The sequence below is a fragment of the Aspergillus niger genome, assembly GCF_000002855.4.
Source record: "Aspergillus niger supercontig An14".
Lineage (NCBI taxonomy): Eukaryota > Fungi > Ascomycota > Eurotiomycetes > Eurotiales > Aspergillaceae > Aspergillus > Aspergillus niger.
This window is the reverse complement of record NT_166529.1, coordinates 1,647,406-1,670,961: the sequence shown is the minus strand read 5'-3', so window position 1 is coordinate 1,670,961 and position 23,556 is coordinate 1,647,406. Positions and strand designations below refer to the sequence as shown.

The window sequence follows — 23,556 nt, the reverse complement described above, 5'->3', positions numbered from 1 at the left end:
TTGCTCTTTCCAGTGCTACGGTGTGCACAAGCCATGAATCATTGTTCGGAATAATAATGACCCTAAGGAAGATACCATGTATAAGAAGGATAATGAAAACGAGGTAGAAGAGAGAGAGAGAGAAACGAGGCGAATTGACGAAAATGGACAAAAAGGCGAGAAGGTTTTTTTTTTGAAAAAAAAAAAAGAAAAAAGAAAAGAAAAAAGAAAAGAAATTTACTAAGTACAGAGGAGCAGGGCCAATAGTTATTTTTGATTGGCTCTGAGTGCCAAGCTAACCGAAGACAAATGTGCACTAGTTCAAAACGGGACATGCAGACGCGGGCTGCTGAGTCAGGGTCTGGGCAATGAAGAAATGGTTTCAATTGATTATCTATCCAATCCATCATGAAATCAATGGATGGACAGCGGAAGCGAAGGGAGGTTTCTATTGTTTATTATTGTTGGTCTCTTTTGTCAAGGATTTGACTCAACAACGGGCCCCCATCTGGCAGGAGTCTGGACAGGGCCGTTAACCTTCACCGGGCCATCAATTTAGCTATATACTCCGGAGTACTGATCCCAACCATAACCACTACACAACCAACAGGACGAAATAAGAATAGTGTTTAGTGTTAAAATGTTGCATTGCCGTTTCGCGAACTTTTTCTCTTTCCTCCACGTGGAACAATGCTAGGCAGTAGGGTTAGGGCCAGGGCTGGCAATTCTGGGGAAATGATGGCGATATGGCCAAGTATGGTGATCATCATTCTCATAATTATTATCACTGGTTTTTACACAGACGGTGATAATGCCCTTTGATTTATTTTGATAAGCAAAAAAGGTGAGTGAGTATGTAGAAGGTTTGGTCGTTGATCCGGTTCCTGGCCGGTTAGCCGGACCCTTCTTTTGCTACCCACGAGTAGTAGTCTGAGTAGTAACTGGATAGATAGCCGGTCGACTACTCCATCCGGCCTACCTCTCAATTTCCAGCTCCTTGCTTCCCGCCTTCTAGAACAAATGTGTTAGGGCTTGGCTCTGGGTATCCCCGGAACGTTGAGGTGAAGAGCCGACCCAAGCAGTGAGCAAAAAGAGAGAGAGAGAGAGGGAAGGAGAGAGAGAGCGCGATCGATCGATCAAGACGAATCAGCCAGCCCGAGAGTCTGGGGAATGGCTCGCTAGTTAGCTCGTGTTCGCTTCCCCATTTCCCATATTCCATGATACTAACTAACTACTGGATCAGAATGTCTTGTTCGCCTTTCAGTCTCCCCCATTCTTTCTTCCCCATACTAATCCCGATGTGTTTCTCATGGCCAAACCCGAACCAACCACCGGAAAGGAACCCGGCCCGGCTCCGGTACCACTGCCGGTGGATCCTTCTCTTCCCCTAACCGGAGTATGTATGTCTGTATGTATCTTGATAGATACTACTGTATCTCTGTATCTCTCCAGATATGGTTCCCTTCTACTAAATGTCGAGGATAATCGCTGTATCTATCTTCCTATCAAATCCGCTTACCCACCATGGATGATCTAATAGAAATTCCCACATCCTCGCGAGGTAGCTCTGCCGACCTTCCCCTCCTCCCGGGGGGCCAAGCCTGGGGTACAAAGTCTACATACATAGTTAGGCAACGACCGGCTACATAATCCTATTCACGGTGAGGCTATGCCACGACACATCGATGATGACTTCAGTGGCAAAAGCTGTTTCTCTCTCCTCTCCGATCAGTGTAGAGCTACCTCCCCCGACGCACCCGGGGGTTCATCCAGGCCCACTCTGTCCCCCGCGCCCCTGTGAACTCTTCCCCAGGCCGAAGCCTCGCTCGCTCGCTCGCTCATCTGTCCGGCCCGCTGATGCAACAGGCGGCCACAAGGATTGGCCATCTTGTCCGTGTCGCATGTCCTGCACATGAATGTCGCCTCCCGGTCGCGTAGGGCCGCCATTCTCCCGAGGTGACACTTGCATTGCCGTGAGCCAGAGGCACAGACGGAGGCCGCGTGCCCCACGTTGGGCTCGTCTCTCTTTATCCCGTTGAGGATGGTTTTTTCGCGCTTTGTCGATTTTGGCGGACGAATGGTTCTTCCATCAGTGATCATCGTCGCTGAGCCGGGGGGAGTAACTCGCGGAGAGATGGGAGGGGGTCGAGGGGGGAAACCTGCGAGTGATCAGCCGCGATGAACCGATGTGAAACCGCCGTCCCCGTCCTTGCGTCGGCCGGTTTGCACCTACTTACTGGATGGACTAGTTGCCACTAGCCAGGTTGCGAAGGGGCCCCTCGGTGACCTTCCGGAGCAGGTCGCCCAGTTCAGAGAGCCATTCGAATTCTGCTGACGGTCGTGATCTACCCCAATATCTGCCACCGACTGACTGGAGGATCTCCGTCGATTGACTGGACATTCATCCCCCGAAACACACACACGACATGAACACGGCAAAAATGGTAAAACACGTCCATCTAATAGTTTTCAGCCGTGAGGTAGCAGCCGGGGGGTGGGGGTAGGGAGGGAGGAAGCCTCACTTCGTGTGGAGGATACGGTGATCAACTTCGATGATGTCGGTTCCCCTTCGGTCGCCTCTCCTCCTCCCCCATCACACTTCGCTACCTCATCCCCGAAGGACTAGCGCTGGTCTCTCTTTCCCCTCTCTGAATGTCTCTCATGGCGAAGCTGGGATTGCTGGATCTCTCAACATGATCGATAGATGCTGCCTCGGTGTCAATGGGAACAGCCGGGAAGGCACACCGAGAAACTCTCATCAAACTAGGACACGTCGTCATGAGGAGACCGGTATGATCCCCCGTTCTGACAAAGGAAACAACTGTCGGAGATGGAGCTATTGAGCTCGTACTAGGTTGAAAGTGAATCTCGCTTGCATCAGCAGCAAGCCAGAGCGATGCAGTATGATGGCGCTGTCACAGACTTTTCACCTCTCTCCCAGAACATCCATCCTTCATCCACCCTCATTTGTCTGCGGCCTAATTCTAGTCAGAGACATATACGAGAAACGAGAGGAACAGCCTCCTTGGCCTCAGTGCTGCTGACCGTTGCCCCTATCCGGTTTCGCCTCAGACGAGACGGCTGATCGGTCCATCGTCACTCACGAGCAAGTCAAGCCACCCACGAATGTCCACGGGCAATAGCACAAACGCCGCAGTATCAGCCAAACCTTGTCGGCACGGGAAACAGCTTCCCCGGGGTCACACAGCTGGTTCTTCATACCAGTGGTACTACCTGGCCCCTCACTCTCTTGCCGTTCGGTGAGACCCGCGATACCAGTTACGAGGGTGGCGTCCCGCATCACACTTATTGGCCTGTGGCTGCAGTGCGTACCTCTCAGCCAGCTTGTTGTCCTCCGGATGAAACCTCCCGACCGCGTCGTCTAGATCATCATAGGCCGGACCCCGTGGTGTGCCTGATGGTGTAGTGTACGGACACGTAGCAGACCTGACGACCACAACACCGCCCCCTGATTCAGGTGATGGTAACTTTGCGAGGAAAAGCATGCCACCCCCCACTATCTTCGGAGGAATCAATGAGCGGAGATCCAAACTCTCCGATACTGATGGGGCGGCTGGCCGGTTCTAGATGTGTTTTCCCTCATCAATCAAGCATGCCGGACCGGAAGCAGTGTTGCCGATGGCTAATTCACAACTGGATTATTACAAGTGGCTGACACAGAAGCCAATGAACCTTGATCCAAACACGGGCCGTGGGACTTGAAACCCGACCGTGGGCTGGCCAGAGAGGTCCAGGCAAGAGAGAAAAAGAAAAACGACAAAGACAAAAAAATAGTGGAAAAGGACGGGAATGTGTCTGTCCTACCATTGAAGATGCATCAGAGTAGGTTAAGGTTGCTGGTCTGCACGGAGGGCAGTGGAATACGGAGAGTTTCAACTTGCACAGAATTGAGTTGATATGACCGATATGACCTGTTAGATCTCGAAATTAATCACGGATACAGTCTGACTTGACGGTATCGATACTGTCTGAAGCAGGCCTGGGACTTGTGTACTGACTATGATTTCAGCCGTCAATATCCCGATCAAGGAACAGAGCCCATGCCAGCGAAGGATTGGGAGTGAGATGGCCATTTGATATCGTCTACCATCCTACTAGTTAAGCGATCAAAATTACTACAAATCAGCAAATAGTAGAGCAATACTTGTATTACACACACACACGGCCCCTAAGCATGAACTGGGCGGCTCTCAGTAATGAATAAAATAAAAGCATCAAGTAACAATATAACTGGAGCGATACAATAGCAATATTAAACTAGATCTGTACACAATACCCGGGAAAAAAAAAAGTAAAACACATCGAGAGAAGGCTTCTACTAGGAAACGGACAGATAGGATGGGTGGAAGAACAACCAGCCACTGTATATCGTTCACTTCCGCCAGAATGTCTTCCTCAGCCGCGGCATCCGAAGCTCCAGAGGGGGAGTTTTCGCCCTCTCCTCCATTCCCTCCTTGGAGTCGTTCTCAGCATCGGGTGCGTTGGCTACCGGAGACACAGACGGGGTCTCGGAGACCGTAGACGTGGTATTGGGTTTGGAGTCCGTCTTGGCCCTTTTATTTCTGGACTTCGTCTTTGCGGATGTCGTCTTTCTGGACTTCGCCTTGGTTATGGTACTGGTCTTCTCCGGCAGTATCTCAGCCACCACTTCCGCCGGGAACATTTGATAAGGCGGGCGCTTCGCAAAATGACCAAACGATTGCATATCGGCATAGGCGAGTCCCGGGCGAGTAACAATGAGGCTGCGACCCCCCGGGGCAGGTGCGAGGCCCCGGGTGCGGGGACCACCGACGAAGTGATAATAGTGCGAGGTCATGCGGTCATCCTCGTAGTCAAAGACGGGCAGCTCGGGTAGGCGAGTTATCACGGAGTTGCCGTAGATCCCACCCTCAGTGTAGAGGATTGTCTGAACTGCTTGTTCAAGGAGATCCTGGAGCGCGTCGTTGCGGCGTGCTACCACAGCCTCATCGTCTAAGGGGCGGAGAAGAAGTTGGAAGACCCTGCGCCCGAGAAGTTCATCTCTGAACGCAGTTATCAATGTCTTGCGGCGGGCAAAATTGCTCCGGGCGAGTTCCGTGTCATGAGGCACGCCAATGAAGGGGCCGTTCGCATTGGACTCCGATATGATCAATGATTTCAAGCATGCTGCACCAAAGCCAGTTGCTGCACGTAGTCTTTCATACAGATGCTGAAACCGTCGAAGGAACTGAGGATCACCTTCTACGTCGGCAGAATCGATCCTCCCATCCATGAACCAGAAGGGAGATTCGATAAAGATTGCAAAGATGAATTGATAAAACATTGCTTGGAGTAGAACGCCACACATGTCACAACGAACCGCCGGCGGAGATAGAGCTCGGATACTGTCCCAGTCGTCCTGGACGCACTGGCCCTGGAGGCTGGCAATGATCTCCTGTTTTTCATCATTCGAGAGATGCTCGGCCCCTTTTTCTTGGCTCCATTGCCAAGTCCAGCTCATCATAGCGATGTGCAGTTTGTTGAACATATCATGCATGACATTGGGATAACCTCGCCTGTATGAAGGTTGATCTTGCATGTCGTACATCTGGTTCAAGATGTCATGAAATTCTTCCCGTGTGCAGAAATAGGAGGCAAGGCCGTAGATGTGGGTCGAGGCTGGGTTATTGGGAACCTCCTCGCCTGAGTTGCTGGAAGCCCCCTCGTCTGCGTTGGAGGACTCGTCGTCGCTCCTAGCACGTTTGAGTACCTTAGAATTACGAGTGGTGACCATGGCTGTGGCGCAGGGGAAACAGAAAACCAGCAAGCTAATAGATAGGATTATGATAGAAAACTGAAAACACGGAAAACCGAACACCGAAGTGGGTTTGAGAAGAGATGCAGCAATGAGTGAGACTGGGTGCAGATAGACTTCAGGCCCGGAGAGACACAAGATAAGAAAAATGACTGGGAGGAAGGATGGACATGTAGATAAGCTCAAGTGATGGGAAGGGCGGTAGAAGGAAGAAGTGAACCTAAGTAGGGTGGTGGGCTGGGGTTTAAAGAGAAGAAAATATGTTTAAAGAATCAGGACTCCTTGATATTGTTGATGTCCTTTCCAGCTTCTGGAAGAGTACTTTTGCTCCCCATTTCTTATTGCCTTTTCAAGCGTACGTTTGGTATTTCCTACCTTTCCTTCTGGATCCTTTCTGTTGTTTTGATACTAATATACTATTCTTTTTTTGGGTTTCCTTTCATTGCTAGGGGAGGATCATAAGGACAGTATATTACCAGTATTACCAGTTGACTTGTTTGCCTTTCTGGATACAGTTTCGTTCCCATTCTAGACTGCGCCTCCGGTTCCCTTATTGAACTTTCATTGAAGGGTTTCAGTGGGGAAACCTTCTTTGTCCGGGATCCATTCGGGGCGTAGCCGGGAAAGTCTATACACTCACCATAGACTCAAGATGGCGGAAACAGAGCCCGAAATATCAAGACGACGGGATCAGGAAAGTAGAGAGGAGAGCAAGACAGAGGGACAGCGAGAGAGACATGGCTAATGAGCTGGATGAGTCTCTGCTTCATTCTGTTGCAGAACGCCATGTTGGTAAGTGCCAGGAGACCGGGAGACCTGAAGCTTATAAATTGGGCGAGCCTAGCAGCGTGATGATTCCCTTCTCAACTCATGGTTCGTTCCAATCCGCTATATACCCTCAGGGCAAGTATTACTTACCCACACCCGTATTTGTTCCTGTGCTCTTTTACCGAATCACGTATTGTGTTTTTCCATTGGGACAACCTCCACTTCACCCTCACCATGGATAACCCGAACCGTCTCGTTGTTGGATTGGACCATGGTACCAGCAAAACGGGCAAGTGACGATCCTTCTTCGTTGGACTCGCCTTTGTTTCCCTTTCACTTCTTCCCTCTTCCAAACTCGGGCGCTAATTGAAACATGCATTCTAGCTCTGACGTACTGGGCGCAAAGCCGAGGGGAGGTTGTGGAGTGGCAGCCTGTCAACCGCATTCCCATCACTCCGTCCGTCATGGCCTACCCCGACAATAGGCCGCCCCTTTGGGGCAACGCCGCCAGAGAACATCGCGATCGAGTTTCCTGGTCCAAATTACTGGTCGATGGCTCTCCGCCTGTATCAGTTAATGGACTGGATCTCAGGGCTCTCCTCGGAGATAAAGGCTTCAACTATTACCAAGATCGCACACGAATTACGCGCGTCATAACCGACTATCTAGAAAGGATCCGGTCGGCTTTTTGCAATGATCCCCGCGTCCTGGAAGATGTGAGGGCTCTGAACCTATCATCCATTGCCTGGCACTTCTCAATGCCAGCCTGTTGGTCCAGAAATGGAGTCCGCATGATGATGATTGCAGTGGAGAGGGCCGGATTTCTAGACAACGGCGGTACCATTACTTACTGTTCGGAAGCGATGGCCGCTGCCATCGGGGTCTCGTACAGACTCACCGACAACTCCGTCCGGGTAGGGGAGAAACTACTCGTGTGTGACCTTGGGGGCGTCACTAATGTAAGGCGATTTGGACGTCCAGGTGAATGGTTTAAATCTGCGCAGAAAGCTTACATAGAGCAGGATTTTACGACTTTCAAAGTCACGGGGGTCGATCCAAATCATCCCCGACGATTGTCTTTTCAACAAATCGCCCAACATAGTACGGCCGATTGTACGAATCCGCACATCGAGAATGAGCTTTTGCAGCACATCCGGCAGGTGCTGGGTCTGCCGCTGAGATCTGGGGATGTGGCTCGCCTAGCGGTTGAAGCTGCCAGGGCGGCGAAGGAAGGGTACAATGGTCGTGACGACGTGGATGTCCGCCTCTCCCTTCGTCAGCGCTATCTCCAACAACATTACAACGGCAACTGCCGCTTTTTCGATCACGATGGCGGACGGTTCACATTCAGCGCCAGTGTGCTTCAAGGGGCCATGGATCCGGTTGTCACTAGCGTCATGCGCCGGATATTAGATCATGTTAAGACGTACGGCGCCAACAGGATAGCCATTGTGGGTGGCTTAAGCCGTTCCCAGTACTTTCAGAGACGGATTCAGGCCGACTTTGCCAATATTCCCGAGGTCAGCCATCTGCTGCCTGTGAACTACTTTGGGGGCTATGACCCGTGAGTTGCCTTGCTCCCCTTTCTCAAACAGAGCTAACCATGCCTCACAGCATGACCATCGTTTCATACGGCTTGACCCGCAAAGGGATCGCCCCCAACCCTATGCAGTATAGGAGTCGATGGGGGTATGAAATTCACAGCAGCTTCATCGAGCGGCTTGGGACCGAGGATCTGTACTCCGAATATCGTCCTACGACTGCTATTACCTTGGTACGGATCCTCTTTGATTGCCCTTATCAGAGACTGCCATCCTGAGTCTGACACTCCGAACTTCTCTCTTCCAGGTTGAGGCACGGGATAATGTGCCCCGACAAGGGCGAGTACGATTCCGGCTTAGTGTACGCAGCCGACACCGCTCAGAGAACATAATGATTAAACGGCGTGATATGGCTGGCAGTCAGTATACACTATCCTATACCGGTGCTTTACAATGGCTGCGGACTGACACCCCCCTTAGAGGCGGAAACCGTTACCTTGTGTCCGCACGAAATTGACGATAATACCCCCTACGTTGACGAGGCCGTGCACCGGGATCTAAATGTAACTGTCCGCTACTATGAGATAGTTGCATCGTGGTCACTGGAGGCAGACGTCCACCTCACCATGGACTGGACATTCGAGGCGGAGGGCCCCCGCACCGGAGTGCTGCACGAAGTAGCAAGGGCCAGCCATCCAGCGGATGAGATGATGCCCTGCTGGGCCACGTGATATCTGTAGATAGATTCCTTTCTACTATCGAGAATCTTTTCGACGTGGGTAGTTTTCCTTTGCTTGTTCTCACTGTTCCCTATTCTTTTCTGTTGTGCGCATGGCTTAGATTGTTCTCCCCAGTCTGTCTTCCTTCTGATAACATTTTTAATCGCCCCTTTTTATGTGCTGTTATCAAGACATGAAGCCAAATGAGGATGTTAATATTTCGGGTATTATGTTTGTACTAGACTTGTTTGTGTATCTAGAATGTATCAATTCCATTGTCTCTACTCCATAGAAGGGAAAGCAATATGCCTTGGACGATTGTTACATACACTCTTTAGCCCTCCATCGTTCTGCCCAACATGCTCCTGCCATCCTCTCTACTGCCACTCTTCCGCATTCAAAGGTTCTCGGGCAAGTATGGCTCTTTGGTAGAAGAAAGCCCCAAAGGCATTAGCCATTATTACTGTATCCGTATTTCAGTAGCATCCAAGGGGGGTTCATTTACCCCACAGGACTCAAATACTAGCTTCGTATAGATAAAAAGAGCAGTCCTTTTACTTCTTTATATTCATGTGTGTGTCTGTGTGTGTGTGTGTGCAATCATGGGACCATAAGCGTGACTACACTGACCGAGAGATGGGGAGGAGAATTGGTAGCCTACTAGTAGTAGGCGGGAAGCGTGTCAGGGCCGGCTATCCACAGCCTAAACGCCCACGTCCAAGTCAGGGGATCTCTCTCGTACCATCAGACGACACCCAGAACGCTACGATGTGGCGGTAAAAGGACCAGGGTTGGAGTTAGATAATACAAAAACTGAACGTGACCGACAGAAAATACTCAATTGGCCAACAAGCCCACAGTTACTGTCACCCCTCAGGTACTTCCATTCTCAACAGCCAGTGCCGCACATTAAAGAGCATGTTTACTGCCGCCAGAAAGTGTCTCGTAGCGGTGGGAGATCCCTGACGGGCTCAGCAATCTCCTCCGTGTCATCATCTTCCTGGCTGTCTCCTTCCTCTTTGTCTCTTCCAACGGTGTCTTCACGGTCATCACCAGCGGCAGCTGCTGCCCATAGTGCCCGTGCTTTTCTCCCCTTGGCAGCCACCAGTACTTCGGCACGGTTCGCCCTCCACGGGGGAACCGTAGCGAAGTGGTTGAGGGAGAGGATGTCGATGTAGCTGTAGCTCGGCCGCGTCACAATCAAGACCCGACTTCCTTCGACGGGTTCAAATCCTGCGTGGAAGGGATGGACGATCATCTGGCCCGACCAGTGATTGAATTTCGGCAGATCTGGCAGTCGCACGATGTTCGTATTGCCGTAGAGACCACCATCGGCGTGGATGACGGTCTGAGCGGCACATTCAAGGAGTAAGCGCAGGTCCTTCTTGCGCTGGTACCGTTTGTACTTGGTCACTGGATCCCGAAGCAAGAGCTGAAAGAGCCGCGAACACATCAACTCATCGGTATAGGTCTTCACGAGCGCCGTGCGATGTTTGACCGTGGTGCGGCCGACGGGGGTGGGCGGGATGTTGTTCATCACGCAGGGTTCGTCGTTGAGCTTTCCGACAATGATGGATTTCCACCATGCTGCATCCTCGCGGGAAACTTTGTAGTTTTGTTAGGGTCAGTAAATCAGGTTGTCTGTCGGTGAGAAGGTTGAAGTAAGAAACAAGGATGGATGGGACGAAGAAACAAGAGCAGAACAAAAGAACATGATAATACAATGCAAAGGAAAGAGTGGTGCGCATGAACTGACCCTGGATGAGCTTCTCGTACACGTACTGGAACCTCTTGTGGAAGTCAGACTGGGTCTCTGAATCGCTGGCATTGATCTTTCCGTCCATGAACCAAAAGGGAGAGTCTATGAACTTGGTACAGATGAACTGATTTAGCATTGTACTCAACCAAGATCATCCGAAATTAGCACGAGCAGCAGGAGGGAGGTTGAGAAGAATGCTATCCCAGTCTTCCTGGACACAGTATTCATCCAAGCTGGCGATAATCGCCTGTTTATCCGAATCGGAAAGATGCGAGAGTGACTCTCCCTTTCCCCACATGGTTGCCCATGTTCTCACTCGAACAAATACCGACTCAAAAGCATCGCCGACGGTCACCTCTGCCGCCCTGTATCTGGTGCGGCTGTAAAATACAGCTTTATGATGATTTATCATTTCGTGATACTCATCTCGTCGACAAAGGTACATCTCATTGGGGTAGATGGCTGGGTTAGGGACTGGGCTCTGACACTTAAGCGGAAATTCCTCCCTTTCTTCATCGCTAGAACGCTTAGAAGGTTGCTTCTGACTGCTAGGAGTGGCCATGGTAGCAATGATGATAGATTTCACAGAGGAAAAGAGAGAGAGAGAGAGAGAAGGAAGGGGGTTGTCTGTGGGTGTGGGTGTGTAAAGGAGAAACAGGCCGAAGAGAGCGAGACAGGACAAAGATAGGAAAAATAATATACAGAGAAAAGAAAGGAAAGGAACAAAGAGCGAAGAAAGGAACATGATCAAGTGTGGAATAAGGAGGTCGGCCCCATGCACGAACGGTCATTATTCCAATTTGGCTAAAATAAAATCATCATTGGGTACTTTGTATACTTTTCTGTTAAATCTTTTTTTTTATCTCTTTTGGTTGGGTACTTTTGCACACCCATCTGTTGTTTCCTCTTTTGTTTTCCTCTTTTTTTTTATATATATATTTCTTTATTTCTTTTCTTCTGGCCGCTGTTCGTGTGGTAATTTTCATAAGAAAACCGTCTCGTATTCCCCAAGTTAACCAACCTTAAGGGTCTCAAGCCGCCAGAACCTTCTTCCACATTGAGGACCAACAACATTAACACATCTTAGCTGGTAGGTTTTTCAGAATAGGGGCCGCAGGAAGGGCCAAAGGCAATAATGGCAAAGCGAGACACTTGGCTGAGTGCGCGGAAGGACAGATTTACCTACTCTTTCAAAATTAACTGGCGCCTTTGGGATTATAATAGTGTACCTCCCCCGCTCCATGAGAGACATGGTAGAGATATAAGTACTATAGTTCAATCGTGTGTTTTCCCAGGGCCCATCTTGGTAAAGTTCAAGTATCAGACGTCGTCTATGGTTTCTTACTTCGCCATCTTTCGTTTTCTCACCACGTTATACTGGATCTTCAATGATCAACCATGTCTACTGAACCAAACCCAGACAAATACTCCGTAGGCATCGACGTTGGTGTTACAAAGACTGGCAAGCCACCCTTCTCCAACCCCAGCCCTCCCCCACCCCACTTCTTCATCTGACTTGGTGAAAATGTTGATTGTATCTGGGCCGGGCAGCCACTAACATTGAAAGGATTTTCGCCATAGTGATAACCTACGCCGGCCCCAACATCCCCATCCGTGTTTGGACGCCTGGAAACGATGATGACTGGTGTATACCGTCTGTTATGGCTTACGATGCCAACGGTGGATTTGTTTGGGGTCACCAGGCTGTCGATCGCGATGACGCATTAGCCTGGACGAAACTTCTTGTTGACGGATCGCCGGCTTTGGATATACGCGGATCCAAGCTAGAAGGCATCGTGACTGGGAGAATAGGTACAACAGGTGGAAGATCAGTAGAGACAGTCATCGGGGACTTTTTGGGTGCACTTCGATTGCAAATTCTTGCGACACTCCGGACACATACGGTGAATCCTCAGGTAACTTGGTGCCTGGCCATGCCAGGCTGCTGGTCTCCTGTTGGATCGCAGGTATTCCGAGATGCCGTTACGCATGCCCGCCTCGAGTTGCCAGGCCACCAGGTAATATACACTTCTGAGTCTTGGGCTGCGGCCCGATGGGTTGAATTCAGTCTCAGGGCCAGTCAAGGCATCCAGGTGAGCAACAACCCTCCAACATCTCCCGCTCTCTTTTCAGGATGATATGCAAGACGAACTGACTAGTTGGGGTTCAGTCTGGGGATGTGCTCCTAGTTTGTGATTGTGGCGGAGCCACAACGGTAAGAGTGCTTAATCAGGGTCATGGATGGGCCAGTCATGCTAACATGGAGCGTTGTAGGATCTAGACATAATCGAGGTGGACGGATTACCGCCCCACGACTTGAAGGCCCCGCACGCGCCAAGAAGTATGTACTGACAGCATTTGGTTTACGGTTGGTCTGGCCGGTGTGATTGATAGCTAATCCGGCCCATGTATCCGTTGCGGGGGTGTGGATGTAGATTCAGGTCTGGTCCAGCAACTTCGCAATAGGTTCCACAGCACCCAGGTTTTCCGGCGTGGTCAGCCTGCTGCTATCGCGCGCCGTGCTGTTAATGAAGCCAAGCAGCAGTTTACTGGCGAGGACGGGAGCCACGTTGACGTTCAGATCTTGAGGGGGCAGGCTCTTGTCCCCCATCGATTTGATTTCGCGGATCTCGTCGCCGCCTTTCGTCCGCTGGTAACCAAGGTTTATGATTTGATCTCGCAGATGATCGGAGGATACCGAGGTAAAGTAACCAAGGTCGTCGTGGTAGGAGGAATGAGTAAATCCCAGTACTTCCGCGAGTACATGCGAAACTGCCTCGACGATCTTCCCGCGGACAGCCGGCCAGAGTTGTTGGGTCCCATAACCCAGGCGTAAGTCAAACCGAATTCTGATCACCCTGGTTTAATGCCTTTCGCCATGTCCCAGGCAGGGATACAGATCCTGACTTTTTTGGTAGTATTAGTGCCGTCGCGCGCGGGGCGGTATTGCAGGCGATCGATCAGCCACGACGCGTTGAGAGCTTGAAAGGCTATGAGCTTTCCCTTCCCTTCATCGAACCAGGGCACAATGGGTTTACAAACGGCTGTCAAACGTTTGTTGCCATCAGACAGGTGAGACATCTCGGCTATCTCAGGAGACATGGCAGAGTGTGAGAGAGGGATTGGCTAACACCATTGACCCTATAAGGGGTGCAGGGATGTTCCGCGGCAAGGAGAGTTCCCAGCGGTAGTACGCTTCCGGCCCAATGAGATGGGGCGTAACATCAACCTGTTCAGCTTAGGACCGCCAGATGGAAGTCCACGTCAGTATCTCTCTATCCCTCTTTCGCGTATCTTCTAGCCTTCCCTTCGTCGGGCTGGATCTCCCTTGGCGACTAACATGTTATCTTAGCCGTCCTCGTGAATTACACCCCAGCTACCGCACCCACCCAAATGCAGCACAGCTTGGAGACGCTCTGGCGGGGGCAGGTGGCTTACCGTGAGTACCCAGTAAAAGTTTCACGGGTCATTAACTATGGTGCACAACTGGAAATCCAATGGGAAGTGTGGACCACACATGGGCGCCAGCCTGATTCTCGTCTTGTTGAGAGAATAGCCCAGCTGGTACACCCCGCAAAAAACGAGCTGCACCTGGTATGATTCGTGGGACAGCCAGATAACCCTCTTCCCCTTTTGCGGTCATCGCATCTCCCTTTCTTAAGGGCTTCTTCTCTTTCTTCGCTTTCTCGCTTCAGGTGGCCTCTAGCTAGTTACTTTCTAGAATGTTCGGCGTGTCAACAGGTAACGGATGTGTCATTATGGGTCTTTCTTTTTGGTCTCTCGGCATGGCATATAGATTAGAATGTTTTCAGGTTGATGCTTCGATAAATTAATGTTTTGTTATAATCGTCGTATTCTGTCAGGGTATTGTATCTATTTCCACGCCAGTCATGCTTCCGGGTAAATAGGTGAGCACTAATTGTTGACGTCGGATGCGAGGTGATGAGGTGCCGGGAATAATAGGTATGAAGCTAGCTAGCTTGCTACGAAAGAGAAGCTTTATTCATAGAGGCGGCGAAAGTACAATGAATCGCGAGGGAATATAATAGGCTAGATAAAGGACTAGATAATAGTAGGATAGATCGAGGTTAACTGCATAGAAACATACGAAGCAGTGCTAGAGTTAGTAATTCTTGGCCGAGGATCATCTGTGTTTCTGCCTGAGGCATATTGAAAGTCATGTGCCCGTCGGGCCGAATAAGAGTGCCGATCACGTGGACCTCTGAGTCGTGACTCCTCATTCAGGCATCAAAGGAATCGTCCTCACGTGCCTGACTTCAATTCCGGTCACTCATTCATGCATCCCCTCATAGTAACTATATATTTCACTGGATAAACTAAGGGAGAGAAGCATGGAAGTTTGCAGCAGAATCTGTGCGCAAAGATGAACGAAAGCACCTGCTTACCTACAGGCGTAAATCCGTGTTCCGGTGGCAGGCAGCTAATTCCGCGTCTTGCTAAGAGCTGATTAATTCCCTGAGTGTTTAGTGAGGGTCTCTTCCTCCGGCTTACAAATCCTGATTGGTCGAGCGTGGTAATCACGCCACAGTAATGCAGATTGATAATAATGAAAAATAATGAGGAAGGTGAAAGTGTTCAATAGAATGGAAAAATGTCCCCCACCAGACTGGCGGGGTAAAATCAAATACCGCATATCTATATAAGCCGTAGTCCCGCCCCGACATCAAGTCTGACATTCTATCAATATCAATCAAATTCAACTTCATCGGTAAATCAACGATTCTACTATAATACTTCCACAATGGGTTCCACTCAGCCGCAATTCAAAAACCCTGCCACCACCTCCCTCCTGGAGCTGGTCAAGGCCCGCCGCACCTACTACGGCCTCAAGGCCGAGAGCCCCATCTCCGACGATGCCATCGAGAGCATCGTCGCTGATGCCGTCCTGCACGTGCCCAGCTCCTTCAACACTCAGACCTCCCGCGTCGTCCTGCTGCTGAAGGAGGAGCACCAGAAGGTCTGGGACATCGCCATCGCTGCCATGGAGGGTCTGGTTGCCGCTGGCCACCTCCCCAAGGAGAACTTTGAGAACCAGACCAAGCCCAAGCTGGAAGCCTTCCGCGCGGGCTACGGAACGGTCTGTTTGCCCTTATAATCTGGCTTGACCGACATATCCAGCTAACCCAACATTAGGTCCTTTTCTTCGTCGATTATGACTCCCTCGCCGGTATCAAGGAGAAGTTCGCCATCTACGCCGACAAGTTTGACCCCTTTGCCCTGGAGTCCAATGCCATGTCCCAGTACCTTGGTAAGTCATCGACCCTCTTTCACAATTATCATCGGTCCATGACGGGCTTTACCATGTGTCATCAACAGTCGCTGACTCCCTTCCCAGTCTGGACCGCTCTGGAGTCCGAGGGCTTCGGTGCCAACCTGCAGCACTACAGCCCGCTCGTTGACGAGCAGATCCAGAAGCAATGGAACCTGCCGGCCTCTTGGAAGCTCGACGCTCAGCTGGTCTTTGGCGTCCCTACCTCGGAGCCTGGCGAGAAGGCTTTCGCGCCCCTGGAGGACCGCTTCAAGGTCTTTGGCAAATAGACGCATTACGATTGATGCAATTCTGGAGTTAGCGTGATAGATTAGACTTGCGGAGTCTTGCATTGGAGGCATTTCCGTCGCTCGAATAGAACTTTCCTAGTTTTCTTGCAATATTCTCGTATATACGCGTAGGCGTGCTGGAACTGGTAGGGGTGATCGGCACTGCTCTAGCTGTCGTGAGCTAAGTGCCATCAAATCTGAAAACAGACTAGTTAGAGGACGGCACAGAGTTTGGGTTCCTGAGAGTCTCCCTTCTACGGAATCATCGCTGCCTTGTGGCGCCTCGCATCTGCCCGCAGAAGGGATTGGCCACAGTTCAACCCATGGGCAAGAAATGCAAGACCATAGGCACAGATGAAACATACACGGAACGAGTCTGGGTCTTGGAAAATGCTTATCTTCATGGCCTCTGTCCCTGTTGCGCCGACAGCTAAAATTAGCCCTCTCCACTGTTGTCCCGCCGAACAAGCTCATCGCGCACCCGCTCGTACTCGCTCACAAATTACCCGATTCGGTAATACCACCATGGATCTCCTCCAGGGTCATCTTACATATAAGACCATCAATCCAGAGATTGAGAATTTCAGACTCTCACACATCCAACCGTTCTTAGAAGCCAGAATCGTATTTCACTTCAGTCCGTGAACTTTCATCATGGACTTTCAATTCCACCCCGGTGTCAATGGCTCCGACCCTTATGTCGACTTCTATCCTTACACACCCTCTGCGACAGCCGGGTACGCCTTCATGGCCATTTTCGGCATTGCAACCCTTGTCCACTTCGTCATGATGTTTCCTTACCGCGCCGCATACTTTATCCCGCTTGTGATCGGGGGAATATGTGCGTCGAGCCCTTCTTTACCCTGTCCACTGCCCCAAGCCCTACCATGGCATCCATCCACTCATTCATCCATCCATCTAACAGAATCTCCCATCAGGTGAAACCTTTGGCTACTATGGCCGTGCCTGGTCTCACCAAGGCCGGACCCTCATCGGCCCCTGGGCCTTGCAAGAGATGCTCATCCTCTGCGCGCCGCCCTTCATCGCTGCCACCATCTACATGATCCTCGGACGCATGATCGTCGCCTTCGCCGCCGAGCACCACTCCGTTATCCGACCCAAATGGCTCACCAAGATCTTCGTCCTCAACGACGTCATCTGCTTCCTGACGCAGATCGCCGGTGCCGGGGTGCAAGTCACCGGTGACGAGCACCTCATGAAAACGGGTATCAAAGCCGTCCTGGCAGGATTGATTTTCTCTCTGGTGATCTTCCTATTGTTTGTGTGGGTGGCCGTCGTATTTCACCTGCGGTTGAGTCGCGAGCCGACGTGGGTGGTCAATGAGAATCCGTGGTTGACGGAAGGATGGAAGCGGTATATGTGGGCGTTGTATGTGGCGTGTGGCACGTTGATGGTGAGAAACTTGGTCCGGACGGTGCAGTTTGGGGCCAACGAGACATCGCCCTTGAATACCGAGGAGGTGTATATTTATGTGTTTGATGCCGCGTTGATGTTTGCTTCTATGGCCGTGTTGGCGGTTTATCATCCGGGCACGTTGATTAAGAAGGCGAGGAGGACCAAGGAGGCGGCGGAGTATTGTCAGCCCATGACAGACATTGGGGATGAGGGGAGGGGGGCTTAAGATTTTCTGTGTACTCTGATTAGTTCTAGTTTTGTTTCGTCATTGGGTTATTTTGGTGCATATGGTTTGGGAAGGGTTCAGGATGTTTTTCTTTAATTTGATTCGTTATTCCGGTCGTTCATATGTAGATAAGAATATACAGTCTGTTATTATATAACTATCACAGTAGAGAAGTAGTAGGTGTAGATGCTCCCCCTTCAATCACCTGGATCGGCCACGCAAGCCAGTGCTGGTCTTCCTCTCCCAAGGACGTGCGCACCCCATGTAGCACATGCGCATCCCATCCCTGCATCAGCCACGATGACCGCATATACACCAGTAAGATACTCCAATGCCCAAAGACAACCAATGCGTATCGGTCCTTCTGCTCCAAAAGGGAAATCATCTCCTCCCGTAGACGGTACACCCACCCTATCACCAGATGCATCAGACAGATGCCATCCTTCCCAGCGCTGCGCATCTTATATATTTCCTCTAACGCCGAGCGCAGGTCATTTAAGGTAGCTTCAAACATAGCTCGGGACATTTCATCGGTAACATGAGACAGGATAAAAGCCTGGACTTGTCGAACCTGTTGCAGATGCTCGTCCAGTTCTGCCTGCAACTCGGCACTCACCCCACCGATACTATTGTCCGGTATCGGCTCTAGAACTCCGGTGAAGACACGATCATGATTTTGCGAGATGATAGAATGCACACCATGCAACAGAACGAGCCACTCGGACTGGCCGGTGTCACTGAACACCAGATACTCGCCATGACGGGGTCCACGACCGAAATACACCAGGCAAATCAATGCCGCAGACATGTAGATCAGCTGACAGTTTTCCGTGTTGAGCAGACACAGAACAGCAGACACCGATCGGACGCCAAAGGTGAAGTGATCGTCCGCTTGAGCGATGAACTGCGTGCGCGAGGCGGGATCCCCATGCGCCAGATGCAGCGCCGACAGCGCCAGGATTAGATGCATGATGGAGGGGAACGAGATACCCCATTGCGGAACATGATGTGACCAGACGCGTTTGTGGTCCATTTTCTCGTCTGTCAAGGTTTTGTAGGTCGAGGTCACAAAATGGTGGTAGAGCTTCAGATCGGCAAAGGAGATGCCGCCGGAAAGGCCACTGCCGGCGAGATCACATTGCACTCCGGTAGATGCGGATGCAGCTGAGCTGCTTGGAGGTGATGTTCGTGAACCGGGTTGATATTTGGATGGTCGAAACCGGAATCGGCGGGTTGGATCTGGGGAGGTCGACGAGGCCGGGGAAGCAAAATCACATTCGATCGAATGTCGCACACATTTGGTGCATTGTGGCTTTTTCTCATCACACTGGGGAGAGTCAGTATGACCGGAGAGGGGTGCATATGTGGCAGATTTGGGGATAAAGCAAGCCAAAGCACGAAAAATAGACAACATTGTGGTGGAAAATGCTCTATAGTCCATATAGTACTAGTAGAAGAGAAGTAGTATATATAGTACTGCAGAGGGTTGAAAGCGTTCATCCGATTTCCACCGGGCAGATGCAGCTTGGAGGCCTACCTTGACACGGCGTTTCTTACAATTCTGACATCCTGCGCGGGACTTATTGTGTGACCTCCGCGAGCGAATCTGCATGGGCAGCTGATCGTTCATGGTTGGCGTGGAGGATTGAGATCATCGTATTCGTTCTGAAGTTGCCCCCTTGGGGGATTGAGACCTGAGGCACGGTCACGTGAAGTCAGCAGAAATTTTCGCCAGCTCAAACCTTCTTTCTGGACATTCCAGGACGGAAACAACGGCGTCAGTTTCTTGGTTCAGAAGTCTCCGCCGGGGAAGCCTTGCCTGGCGTCTTGGTCGGCCACAAGATGCAGCCCGATGGAGGGTCATATAACCTGATCTTGCTGCGTCCCTGTCCCTTAATTAGGGTTTTGGCATCGATCGGTGCCTAAAAATAGAGGCCGACGGACCATGAACAAGAATGACGGATGCCTACACTCTGCCCTGAACCAGTAGGATCACAGTTTCAACAGTTTCATGGACTCCGACCCCCTGACCGGAATCCCCTCACGCGTGTCGGAAGAATGCCGATCTCTTCCCAAACCCGAGTATCTTATCTGGCACAGGCACCGTTAGCCCACCAACCAATAAGAGTGTATCTGGGGCTTATGGCGCCCGCACCCCTCACGCAGGTAGATAACCAGGGCACTTAACGGAATAGTCTTTACTTAGTAGTATCTACTAGTATACTAGCACAATCTATCGGCGACCGGCTATGCTGGATATAAACTCTTGACTACCCCTCCTCTCTTCAACGCTTCAAAAAGCCACGCTGTTATCCTTTCCTTCCAAGCCCCGCCATTTTATCAATGTTAAATCAGTGAATCTATCGCAACATGGGAAACCACATCTCCTACCAAACATCCGAGTGTCAGATTCAGTTGCCGGGAACGACTGGCTCTGTCAAAGGTTTGCAGAATGGCACCCAATCGAGACGCTTCGCCGGCATTCCATACGCACAATCCCCCGTCGGTGACTTGAGATGGCGTAAACCTCGACCCTACCCTTTGCAACAGCTCCCCGCAGGCCAGCCCGGGGATACCTACGATGCGACGCAATTTGGGCCGGTCTGCCCGCAGCCTATTTACTCCAAGGCCGTCAGCTCCCATGGTGGGCCTAAACACACCTACCATGAGGATTGTTTGCGCCTCAATATCTGGACACCTGTTCCTGACCCCCAAGTATGCAATCCCAAGTGGCCTGTCGTCATCTGGTTTCATGGGGGCTGGTTCCAGATTGGCGACCCCAGCCAAGAGCCGGGAATGGACCCCACCGAACTCATTTCCACTGCAAAGTTGAATGCCATCTTCATTGCAGTGGGCTACCGATTGAATGTCTTCGGATTCTTGGCGGGCGAGGCGCTGCGGGAGGAGTCGGCTGGCCAAGAAGTCGGCAACTATGGCCTTTGGGACCAGCGACTCGCCCTGGAATGGGTGTACCAGAATATTGCTGCATTTGGGGGCGACCCAGAGAACATCACAATCTCGGGTCGCAGTGCTGGCGCTTACGCGGTTCAAGCTCAGGTTCTCTATGACTTCCGGGGTGAGATGGAGGACGCCATGCGCAACAAATTCCGCAGACTGTACATGCATTCTAACGCGATTCCATCCCAGCCCAAGACTGTAGAAGATTGCCAGCCACAGTTCGATGAATTGTGTCAGCACTTTGACATTCCAGAAGACTTGACAGGGGCAGAGAAGTTGGAGAAGCTGCGAGCCATAAGTGCACCGGACCTATGTGATGCGATCATGAAACTCAAACACCACACTTTCCGACCGGTCACCGATGGTGTCTTCATCCATCCAGGCGTCTTTGACTACTATCGCAATGGATCTTTCGCCGCCGAGTTCAAGAAACGCGGCCTGCGGTTGTTCATTGGGGAAGTCCGGGACGAAAACACACTGTATGCCGTGACGAATGGTCCGGAGGCCAATGTGGAGTCTATGAAACTGCAAGTATCGAACTACTATTCTCCTGCCACGACGGACCGTCTACTACGGCATTACGCCCTACCAGATTCCACAGACAAGCAGGAATGGCAATCTGTCTTCGGACAGATTATCGCCGACGGGCAGGTTCGAGCGCCCTACCGGTTTTTGGTGAACAATCTCCTAGAGCACGGGGTGGAGCTCAAGGATGTCTGGCGGTATCTGATCGCTTACCGAATGTCATTCATCACTGAAAAGGTGGCGCCAGCATCCTTCGGGGTCAGTCACAGCATGGACAGACCGATATGGAAGTAAGCAAACCTGCGTCACCCTAGCTAGAGACAGTACTGACAGCATCCAGTTACTCCATCATGCATGGACCCAGCCCGGCAGAGCGCATTTTGATGGATGACTGGATCCGAGATCTAGTGGCCTTTGTGAATGACCAGCCTGATTACGAGTATGGCACACGGTCGGCAGATGAGTACAAGGTGATGACCCCAGAGGGCACAATTGAGGTTCAAAAGGACGGCCGATGGGATAGTCTTTTGCAGTTGATGGATGTGTTTTCGGGTCGTTCGGAGGCTTGACAGGGCATAACTGGGGGTGGAGAGAGCACGTAGACTTTTTCATGAAACTAAAATCCAAGGAAGCAAGATTCAACATAAGTTGGCTTTATCGTTATTGATTAGCTGAAGCGAATTAGTGTCCGCTAATCACCCTCGTAGTCATGTGCCGGCGGTCGCTTGAGCCGTTAGCCTCGCCATCCATCAAGCTTTCCCTTCTTCTTGACATCCATCCGGCATTCATGCGACAAAATCAGTTGAGGACAGGATTGTATCTTAAAGATGGGTCGGAGCACCTGGAGGGCTCAAAGCTGTCGGACTTGCCTGCTGCGCAAGGTCAAGGTGAGATAATTGTGGTCCATCGACCGAGACAACTAGTGCTGATGCCTTACTTTCCGGGCACGCCAGTGCGACAAGACCCGGCCTGCTTGTATGCGGTGCCAATCCTCAGCTCGCAATTGTGGGGGTTATTCTGACTTGTGAGTTGCTGCTACCGCCCTAGTATAGTTTGGAGTAATTCGTTGACTAAATAGAAGTCACACACGTCCCATGAACACCGCCATCGCTGGACGGAACGGTCGATCCTTGATGGTGTACCAGCACCAAGTACAATTGGTCTCGATCTTTCTGCGCGACTACTTACCCCCGGAGGCTCCAGATTCGACGAAGCACCAGTCGCCTGTCCACTGGGTAGAACTATTTTCTTCCTTCGTTCAGTCCGAGTCGCCAGTCGTCAAGACAGCCCTCGCTGCATTGACACTTGTACATATGGCCTCCTTGCAACAGGACGACGCGCTGGCACATAACAGCAGACAACATTACGTGCAAGCAATGCGGCAAATATGTGCACTAACAGAAGTAGACTACTGCTCTGATCTCGTCCGCACTGCCATGATCCTTGCACTCTACGAGGTCTGCGCACAACCATCAGGGCAAGACCATGCATGGAGTGTCCACGTTCAGGCAGCCTGCAAGTTAGCTAGTGAATCCAACACCGCTACGGAGATGTTAACAGCACAGGATTTGCGTCGGCTTCGTACTATTGAGGTGGGTTTATCTTCATCCATGACCTGGCACGTCTAATTGACCGCCTTCAGTATCTTCATATATGTACCAATATCAATCATGAGCCTTCTTTCACCTTGCTCTCACATGCACAGCCGTCAGCTAATAGGTTTGACATACTCCTCGATATACTGTACGAGTTAGGTCAACTACACAGCTATTCACAACAAGAGCTTCGTCGCAACAAGATTACGTGGGACTCTGCAACATACTTGATACGAGTGTCTGTCAGTCTCGAGCGAAAGCTCTTGCACTGGAATCACGAATGGCAGTCAGAAAGCCGCTATCCTTTGTTCATGATCGTGCCACCCACAGCGGGACCCACGGCCACACCGTCTGGCAAGCCGGAAGAGAAGATGTCTATACCGAAAGCTGATGATGTGCCGCTGTTATTGTTCTACTGGCTGGGAATGACTATGGTTTATGCTACGATAGCCAAGGTATTGCGAGGAATCCAAGATGTTCAGCATGTACCTGCAACGATGTTAGAGCGACGTCTGGCGAAGGCTACCGGTCTCTGCCATCGCTTTGTTGGCCGCATATCCCAGTGCCAGGTGGGATGCGCAGACAAGGGGCTGGGGACTATTATACTGGCAGCGGCGGTAGGCCAAGCAGCGCAGAAACTACAGTGTCGACTGTAGCAGCAAGCTTATTGCTCGTTCAATGCTAAAGGCGATAATTACATACACACTCCATGATCTG

At 51.1% G+C, this 23,556-nt stretch overlaps 11 protein-coding genes across 11 annotated transcripts; 7 read left to right on the top strand and 4 right to left on the bottom strand.

The window, feature by feature from the left end:
• Nucleotides 1-1,239: 1,239 nt before the first annotated feature.
• Nucleotides 1,240-1,866, bottom strand: An14g07120 (hypothetical protein; the record flags this gene model as incomplete). Its single annotated transcript, XM_059744394.1, has 3 exons — nucleotides 1,240-1,385; nucleotides 1,499-1,594; nucleotides 1,737-1,866. 3 exons carry the CDS (start codon nucleotides 1,864-1,866, stop codon nucleotides 1,240-1,242), a joined length of 372 nt encoding a protein of 123 aa, XP_059604714.1.
• Nucleotides 1,867-2,700: 834 nt separating this feature from the next.
• Nucleotides 2,701-3,567, top strand: An14g07110 (hypothetical protein; the record flags this gene model as incomplete). Its single annotated transcript, XM_059744393.1, is given in 4 exon segments — nucleotides 2,701-2,769; nucleotides 3,052-3,239; nucleotides 3,259-3,304; nucleotides 3,376-3,567. The coding sequence occupies 4 exon segments, from the start codon at nucleotides 2,701-2,703 to the stop codon at nucleotides 3,565-3,567; spliced, it is 495 nt and encodes a 164-aa protein (XP_059604713.1).
• Nucleotides 3,568-4,372: 805 nt separating this feature from the next.
• On the bottom strand, nucleotides 4,373-5,752 carry An14g07100 (uncharacterized protein; the record flags this gene model as incomplete). Its single annotated transcript, XM_059744392.1, has 1 exon — nucleotides 4,373-5,752. One exon carries the CDS (start codon nucleotides 5,750-5,752, stop codon nucleotides 4,373-4,375), a length of 1,380 nt encoding a protein of 459 aa, XP_059604712.1.
• A 1,023-nt stretch (nucleotides 5,753-6,775) lies between these two features.
• On the top strand, nucleotides 6,776-8,813 carry An14g07090 (uncharacterized protein; the record flags this gene model as incomplete). Its single annotated transcript, XM_059744391.1, has 5 exons — nucleotides 6,776-6,815; nucleotides 6,926-8,105; nucleotides 8,156-8,315; nucleotides 8,390-8,501; nucleotides 8,563-8,813. 5 exons carry the CDS (start codon nucleotides 6,776-6,778, stop codon nucleotides 8,811-8,813), a joined length of 1,743 nt encoding a protein of 580 aa, XP_059604711.1.
• A 910-nt stretch (nucleotides 8,814-9,723) lies between these two features.
• Nucleotides 9,724-11,122, bottom strand: An14g07080 (uncharacterized protein; the record flags this gene model as incomplete). Its single annotated transcript, XM_059744389.1, is given in 2 exon segments — nucleotides 9,724-10,406; nucleotides 10,558-11,122. Coding segments are annotated over 2 exon segments (1,248 nt in total).
• Nucleotides 11,123-11,958: 836 nt separating this feature from the next.
• On the top strand, nucleotides 11,959-14,003 carry An14g07070 (uncharacterized protein; the record flags this gene model as incomplete). Its single annotated transcript, XM_059744388.1, has 8 exons — nucleotides 11,959-12,007; nucleotides 12,112-12,653; nucleotides 12,731-12,775; nucleotides 12,835-12,901; nucleotides 13,002-13,392; nucleotides 13,479-13,632; nucleotides 13,668-13,750; nucleotides 13,913-14,003. 8 exons carry the CDS (start codon nucleotides 11,959-11,961, stop codon nucleotides 14,001-14,003), a joined length of 1,422 nt encoding a protein of 473 aa, XP_059604709.1.
• Nucleotides 14,004-15,322: 1,319 nt separating this feature from the next.
• Nucleotides 15,323-16,119, top strand: An14g07060 (uncharacterized protein; the record flags this gene model as incomplete). The annotated part of the gene is made up of 3 exons (XM_001401292.3): nucleotides 15,323-15,658; nucleotides 15,715-15,829; nucleotides 15,917-16,119. The coding sequence occupies 3 exons, from the start codon at nucleotides 15,323-15,325 to the stop codon at nucleotides 16,117-16,119; spliced, it is 654 nt and encodes a 217-aa protein (XP_001401329.1).
• A 654-nt stretch (nucleotides 16,120-16,773) lies between these two features.
• Nucleotides 16,774-17,761, top strand: An14g07050 (uncharacterized protein; the record flags this gene model as incomplete). Its single annotated transcript, XM_001401291.1, has 2 exons — nucleotides 16,774-16,960; nucleotides 17,058-17,761. The coding sequence occupies 2 exons, from the start codon at nucleotides 16,774-16,776 to the stop codon at nucleotides 17,759-17,761; spliced, it is 891 nt and encodes a 296-aa protein (XP_001401328.1).
• Nucleotides 17,762-17,921: 160 nt separating this feature from the next.
• An14g07040 (uncharacterized protein) lies at nucleotides 17,922-19,391 on the bottom strand (the record flags this gene model as incomplete). Its single annotated transcript, XM_001401290.3, has 2 exons — nucleotides 17,922-19,088; nucleotides 19,299-19,391. 2 exons carry the CDS (start codon nucleotides 19,389-19,391, stop codon nucleotides 17,922-17,924), a joined length of 1,260 nt encoding a protein of 419 aa, XP_001401327.1.
• Nucleotides 19,392-20,131: 740 nt separating this feature from the next.
• On the top strand, nucleotides 20,132-21,813 carry An14g07030 (uncharacterized protein; the record flags this gene model as incomplete). Its single annotated transcript, XM_001401289.3, has 2 exons — nucleotides 20,132-21,534; nucleotides 21,585-21,813. 2 exons carry the CDS (start codon nucleotides 20,132-20,134, stop codon nucleotides 21,811-21,813), a joined length of 1,632 nt encoding a protein of 543 aa, XP_001401326.1.
• Nucleotides 21,814-21,953: 140 nt separating this feature from the next.
• Nucleotides 21,954-23,495, top strand: An14g07020 (uncharacterized protein; the record flags this gene model as incomplete). Its single annotated transcript, XM_059744387.1, has 3 exons — nucleotides 21,954-22,219; nucleotides 22,323-22,836; nucleotides 22,950-23,495. The coding sequence occupies 3 exons, from the start codon at nucleotides 21,954-21,956 to the stop codon at nucleotides 23,493-23,495; spliced, it is 1,326 nt and encodes a 441-aa protein (XP_059604708.1).
• Between the last annotated feature and the right edge of the window lie 61 nt (nucleotides 23,496-23,556).